The 7,500-nt window shown below is 37.5% G+C and overlaps 1 protein-coding gene across 1 annotated transcript in view; it reads left to right on the top strand.

The window, feature by feature from the left end:
• Window positions 1–7,500, top strand: part of LOC138023675 (dedicator of cytokinesis protein 7-like) — a 160,054-nt gene that overhangs the window by 113,600 nt on the left and 38,954 nt on the right. The window contains exons 26-27 of the mRNA XM_068870717.1: window positions 263–376; window positions 1,645–1,934. Of these exons, the coding sequence (XP_068726818.1) occupies window positions 263–376; window positions 1,645–1,934 (404 nt within the window). The remainder of the gene's footprint in view (window positions 1–262; window positions 377–1,644; window positions 1,935–7,500) is intronic.

Below are 7,500 nucleotides of genomic sequence, written 5' to 3'. Positions count from 1 at the left end.
TTCCAAACGTATAAAATATTAGCATAAACAAAAAAATGTAGGTGCTGTTTTGAAGGTTGTGATTTTGTTTCCGTCTTAGATTCTTGTTTGGTTACGAAAATTTGTGTACCTGTTCGAGTTTTTATTAGGGGTTAATCTGTAGGTATTTTAATTGCTGCAATAAGAACCATTCAACCCTTAACACCATCAAAAGATTTAGAAGCCTTTCACAGTAAGATATTCCATCTGGTTAATTTAATAAACGTTTCTGTTTGTTTTTCAGGATTTAAGTCGTGCCCAGAGGCTGAACTCCAGTCTTGCCTTCTTTTTGTATGATCTTTTTTCACTGGTTGACAGAGGGTTTGTGTTTGAACTTGTCAGGCACTACTGTAAAGAGGTATGAGGCAATATGGGGGGTGACAGTCGTAACAATTCTAACTGAGAGCAGTGTGAAACTCCAGTAAGTTGAATTTTTTTTCTGGTTAGTGTGCTCGACTCCGGATCAAGTGGTCCAGGTTCGGGTCCTGGCCAGAGACATTGTGTTGTGTTCTTGGGCAAGACACTTTACTCACTTTACTCTATGCAGAATAACCTCTCTGATGAAAGTTGCCGATTGCCCGGGGGAAGCGAAATATATCCGTGGGCAAGTAAAACAACTCTAAGACTTGTCCGATCGGGCAATCAAAATTTTTGTTTGACTAATATTTTGTGAAACAATTTGATTGGCAACAAAGAAAGTGACTAGCAATTTGACATAGTCACCGCTTTCTGTTGAAAGATATAAATTAATTATTGGTACAAACCTCAAAACAAATTGGAAGGAGGACCATCTTCGAAAAGAATGCTTGTTACAATGGAACCCAGTTTTTGCATGGCCAAATGCACTACGATACTTTGATATCGAACAAGCGCACAAGAAAATTGTACCTTTTGTCACGCAATTTCAACCAACCTTGAAAGGCTTAAAGAACATTCTATTGAACAAGTGGCATTTTAATTCAAAACCAACCTAATCTCAAAGAGATATTCAAGGAATCTCCCTTGATCTCTTACAGAAAAGGAAAAGCGCTTAAAGATATGCTTGTCAAAGCAAAACTGTTAAGGCTACTAGAACACAATGGACACACGGCAGGAGTCACGTTGGTCTGTCAAACCCATTTTACACACGTTATACAAAATTGACATTTTTACAAGCCTCCTTTGCGTTTTAATGGGCAACAGGTCTTTAGAAGGTGGGCAGCCGGAAAAAACCATGGGCAACCAAAAAATCAAAAATGGCTGCCCAAAGGGCAGATTAGTAAAAAAGTAAGTGTCGAACACTGTAAGCAGGTTCCTCTTTTTAGTTATACTCATAGTCTTACATTTCTTGACATTGATTCTAGGTTATTCAATGTTGTATGAATAAGATCACAACTTAATGACGGCATACCATTCATTCTTTATCTGTCAGGTTGTTTATTAACCTGTTCATTGCACATATTTTACAAACTAATCAAAATGGAAATGGTGAAATACGTATCATAGCTGAAAGTTAAATTTTGAAGTGAGTTTTTAGGGAAAATTAATTCTGATTTTCGTGGAAATTGAAAGTATTTTTTCCAAAATGCCATACTTAAATTACTTAATATGGTATGTTTCATCTGACTTGCCTTTGTTTCCCTTCAGATGCTGTATCAAGGCACCATTGTCCCAGAAGCATCACAACTCAGACTTGAATTCCTGCGGATTGTTTGTAGCCATGAGCATTATGTAACCCTCAACCTGCCCTTCCCTTGTCCGTTGTATCCATCCCCACCCCATTCCCCTACAAATTCAGTGTCATCTATTGGATCCTCAGCATCTGCTTACACTGTCATAATTGGTAACAGTATGGCAGAGCTGTCAACTGCCTTTAGACAGCAGCATTTCTTGGCTGGCTTGGTGTTGTCCGAACTAGCCTTGGCCTTGGAAGGAGGGTAAGACTATTAACAGCTATTGGATTAAAGTTTACGTGATACCAGGACAAATCAAGTGAAGTCATTCAAGTGTGAAGACTTAGGTTGCTTCCACTTGATCCAAATTAAAAAATCAGTGTTTTTACGCATTGCATTTGAAGAATCAAATATCAAAAATACACTTAGGTGGTACAGTGTCCCATATTTATTTTTTTGAACAAGTAAAAGTATTTGAATTTATAATCAACTTTGGTGACCTTAAGAAATATTGCATTGCTGGCATAACATTAAGAATCCAAGCCAATCAGATGAGGAAAAGGACTGCAATGTACATTTGGTATTAATGCCTGGCTGATTAGTTTGGTTTCCAATTGAGTTTCAAGTAAGTAGGCAACTGTGATTGCTTTGAGAATGGCAAACAGTTACTGCTATTGTTTTTCACACAATGTGTAAAAAACCTCAAAGCACATCAGAGAATGCAGATGGATATTTTCCAGAGCTTTGAAATTGATCCTGACTTGATGCTCACCATTCCTCTCAATCACTGGGACCAGCACTTCCACGAAGCCCTCAACAGACCTGTACCAGATATGCCAGCAACTCCTCTACCAGCTGATGAAGACCTTGATATCAGCATAGAAGCACCACTGTGGATGGCATTTTGGCTTCAATCAAAGCTAGGAAGTGTGGGAAAACACCTGGGTACATTCTGTTTATACTGAACTTCTGCGTGCAGATGTTAAAACATCTACAAAGGTGCTTACTAACCTCTTCGACACCATCTGGGAAAAGGATATCATACCAGATTATGGGACTTAAGGTCTTATTGTAAAGCTCCCCAAAAAGGGTGTCCTTAGTAGTTGTGACAACTGGTACAACATAACATTGCTGTCAATACCAAGTCTTTTGTAGGGTACTCTTGAAGAGAATAGACTAAGCCATTGACTCCAAGCAGAGGGATGAACAGGCAGGCTTAAGGGGCAGTCGAGGATGTGTTGATCAAATCTTTGCACGGAGAAAGATCATAGAGCAGTGCCTTGAATGGAATGCCCCACTGCACGTTAACTTTATCGATTTTAAGAAGACGTTTGATAGTTTGCACAGAGAAAGCCTTTGGAAGATTCTTAGACACCATGGAATACCCAAAAGATTGACTCTCTGATGAGCAAATGTTATGACCACTTTGAATGCAGCGTGATTGTTAACAATACAATATCAGAATCCTTCCTGGTGGAGTCTGGCGTTCGCCATGGCTGTATGTTATCTCCGATCCTGTTCTTGGTGACCATTGACTGGATTATGAGCATGACGACATTTGACCAAGCAAGGGACATCCAATGGACACAAACCTCGCAATAATTATTAGAAGACCTTAACTTTGCAGGTGATCTAGCTGTTATATCATCTTATCAGCTAGACCTGGAAGAAAAGACTGACATTGAATGAAAATGTCGAAAGAACTAGTTTTTACTTCAGCACCACTGAGAGCAATGGGGAGCATCACGAGCAAGGAGTATTGCACACTCAAAGACATCAAATCCAGGCTTGCCTTTTCAAGACTTACCGCTAATAATATTTGGAAGTCCAAACCATGCAGTTTGCACCTTAAGGTAAAGATCTACAACAGGACTAGTACAGTACTACATGTACTGTATGACTCAGAATGCTGGTGCTTTGTCAAAAGGGACGTGGAAAAAGTTGACGCTTTTCACATACCACGCATGACCTTTTAAAGTGCATCCAAAGACTATTTATATATCCTGTATTTAAATATGTTTCTACCAGTAGTACTACTCAAACAAATTCCAGGATTGGACTGATTGATATTTCAGAAACTACCCATGTTTTGTATTTTAGCTCCATCAATAAATTACAAGGATAACATTAATGCAATTGACTGGAATACTATTATAAATGTTGATATCAATAATCTGAGAAATAGAGTAATCGAGGCTATTAAAGCTGTTTCTGATAAACATGCACCGATAAAAGTAGAAAGTCATGGATAAGTAATGCAAACCTTTATCAATTAAAACTAAACAAACTATGTATAGGACACACTTTCTCTCAAATGATTTGGTAAAGTATCAGAGTGTAAAAGGTTGTGCAACAAACTCAATTATGCATGAAAGCTGTTAGTAAGGACAGTAGGTGTACCATAGCAAATGCTTTGACTTGAACAAAACAAATTGATTGGTGAACTATATATAATTACGTGAAGACCAACAGTCTGCATCGTCCCACAAGAATAATAGAGACATGGAGAGACATATACCAATAAATGTGATATTACAGAGCAATTTCATCAATAATTTGTTAATATTGGCCTGCGGTTGGCAATTACTATAGTTCGAAACAAGGAAAGCCCTTTGCAATATATTAAAGCAAGCTTTTCATCTACATTTTTACTGTGTTCTGTTACAGAAACTTGAGTGAGGGAGCTTTTCTCGAAGTAATGTTATATATTCCTAAAAAGCTAATTAAAACTTCTGCTAGGCCACTATGTAAATCACTAATATATAAAATATTTAAAACACTCATCCATGTTCAATAGCCATTTTGACCTGCTTGTGTATTAAATAGCAAATATTTCATCTTTTGCAACTTGCATAGTGCTTGATGCTTTTAAAATTCTCAACATGCTCAACGTATACAAAAGTGATGTTACTGTCTCTGGGAACTACAGACCAATTGCATATTATGACAAAAATTTACCAAAGTCCTAGAGCATTTAATGTAGGATCAACTTTATGCGTTCCTGGTAAAGCATGACATACTCCACCAATTCAATAGTCTGGTGACAAGAATTTGAGCTTTGGACATTATCAGTCTTTCATACTTTCACATTTTGGCAAAATGAAGAATGCTCCATAATTCCGTGTACATTTTGACACAAAGAAGTACATGATTTTTGGCATGACAGAATCCAATTCTTCAAATTTAATTATACTATTGTTATGGAACTTTGACCTTGTAACCTTGAGTTACCTTTGTCTTTTTGTGTCTTAAGCGTTCCAACAGATAGTCACACGACTTAGGTTAAGAACAAAGGTTTATTTCTTCGAGCAGAGTACACACCTGCTGTAATAGGAAATATTTTATATTTGCTTGGACTGAGGCAATTTGTGGTTGGGGGTATGACAAAGTTCTTAAAAACGTGTTCCATTTCATCAAGGACTTGCTCTCAGTATGTATTCAACTCTACGTGACCTTACTCAAGCACAAGCAGTGTACATGTATGCAAAGTCAGTAGTGTCATGCTCACTAGCGAAAAGACACCAAGCAAGCCTTATTGGGACTTTGAAGACAACCTACATATGGTCACGTATGTTTGCAGATCTCTCGTCTAGCTGCCTTAAGGAGGCTTGAACCAGTTTCAACAAACGTCACCATCTGGAAGGATTGAATTTACCTAGCTGTTCCATGTAACAGCAAAGTTATGGTATCATGTGAAACGCCAATAATTGCTTGAAGGGGCACCGTCACAGACACACATGCACCAGGTTTTTTAATGCAGACTTGAAAAATTCAGCCTGAACTTTTCAAGTTTGTAGAGGTGCAGACAATATGGTGACCAATGTTGCAGCAGAATTTTAACACTCAGGGCACAAATAGTGATTCAATCTCCTCAAGAAAGCAAAACAGGGCAGTCAAAAAACCAATACAGCATCTACAATAGAATGAAGGGAAATATTTTTTAAGGCGTGAATTCATGTGAAATTTGATGTATGGTGTATTGGAAGTGTGAGCCGTTTTCTCTACAATCCAGGATTGAAGTCACTGGAAGTCTTCAAGGTAGCTCTGAATCTGCTTCACAGAATTTTTTAAAACTTTGCAAAGTGTTATCAATGCCTGCTAATTGCTTTCCAGGGGTAAAAATTGGGTTGAACATGTTAATTTTTAAGATCTAAGAGTTAAAGACAAAATATAGTGTATTTTTAGATGGTTCTTTTGTTGTTATTGTGACCTATTACATCATACCAACAAGTGCATCTGTTTAAGGACGTTCGCGCCCATTGCTACTGCGCATTTTTTCGCGCATGTCGTGCACACGTCATGCATCACAGACCACGAAGGTAAACACCATGCAAAAGGCGCAAACATTTTCCACGAGAATGGAACGTGAAAGCATGTGGCATCATGGGATAGCTGTGGACCCACAATCTTGGACAGAATAAAATGGAACAGAAATGCCCCCTCTCTCCCAAATCAAGGATGAAGGTGGGTGAAGGCCAAAACACGCCATTTTCCCATCACTGATTTTGGGGGGAGGGGTGGTCTCAATGTTCCATTTAATTTGTCCAAGATTGCAGGTCTTCCCGGAAATGTCACACAATGACATGACAGTGCGAATATACCATTGATTTGAGAACTTTGCAGCGATTTTACTCTCTTGAATGCTCGGTGACCCCTATTTTTCTTTCCGTAGATCACTTCCTTTTCTGATTTTGTCCATTTTAACAAAAACAAAAAAAATCTGTACACGAGAAGTTACAAATATTTCGACTTTTATGCTCTCGTGCAACCGAAGTTTTCTTTCTTAGACTAAAATGTATTTTTTTCAAGTTCTATTTTTCCTCAAAGACATCAGCTGCAAAGGTTAATTTAGTTATATCTATTTAGTTATGTTGAACTGAGTACGTTTACCTGATCTAAATTTCGCTAATGTAGCTTTTTTATTGCTGACAAGCTAAGCTAAGATTGTCTTAAAATAACACGAGCTTCTAAAAGTGCACCTCATGTTCTCGAAAACGAGCATGGTGACCCCCCATTTTTTTGCCTTTTTGGCAAAATTAGATCATTACCTTTCAGTGTGGCAAGTTTTAAAAAAATCTGTACGTGGGAACATTTTGGGCGCGAACGTCCTTAAGAAGTTATTGCTCTTTCATTTGGAACCCTAACAGTGCTGTTGTGTTAAACAGTGTTATAGAGTTGATCCTTCTAATGAGAAATCACCTCCAAATAGCCGCTATTACAGTTGAGTCCATGTCTCAGTGGTTCTAGTTTCCTCGCGAAAATGAGGCTTTCAAGGAAAAAGAAGAATTTATTATTGAAGGACAATGTGCTTTCTTGATCCTTGCTGTTTGCTTCGCGTTTTTTCAACTAATTGGAGGTTTTCCTGGCCTAGTTTTGTCGTGGAAACTATCGCAAGGCACTGTATGGTATATGGATGTGTTTAACATACATACATACATACATGTTTATTCAACTCATAATAACTATACATGAATTGAATTGAATTTGAAAGGGAGAGTCTAGAGGTTAACCCTATGAATAAAACTCTCCTAAAAAAAAACAGACAAACAATAAAAATTACAACTTTAAAAAGGATTTGAGTTTACATTTAAAAAGTTCAAGGGAACCGGCTTCAACAACATTACTAGGTAAATTGTTCCAGTAACTAATTACATTGTTAAAAAAAGAATATTTAAAACAGTTGATTCTAGATAATTTACAATAAAGCTTATACGAGTGATTAGCCCTAGTGGATTTGACTTTTGCGAATTGAAAGAATTCCTCAAAATCCAAGTGTGATAAGCCAAACACGATCTTATAACATTCAACAAGAGAGGAATATGTTTTACGA

Source organism: Montipora capricornis, chromosome 11, assembly GCF_036669925.1.
Source record: "Montipora capricornis isolate CH-2021 chromosome 11, ASM3666992v2, whole genome shotgun sequence".
Lineage (NCBI taxonomy): Eukaryota > Metazoa > Cnidaria > Anthozoa > Scleractinia > Acroporidae > Montipora > Montipora capricornis.
Note: the sequence above shows the minus strand (reverse complement) of the source record. Positions and strands in the feature narration are given on the sequence as shown.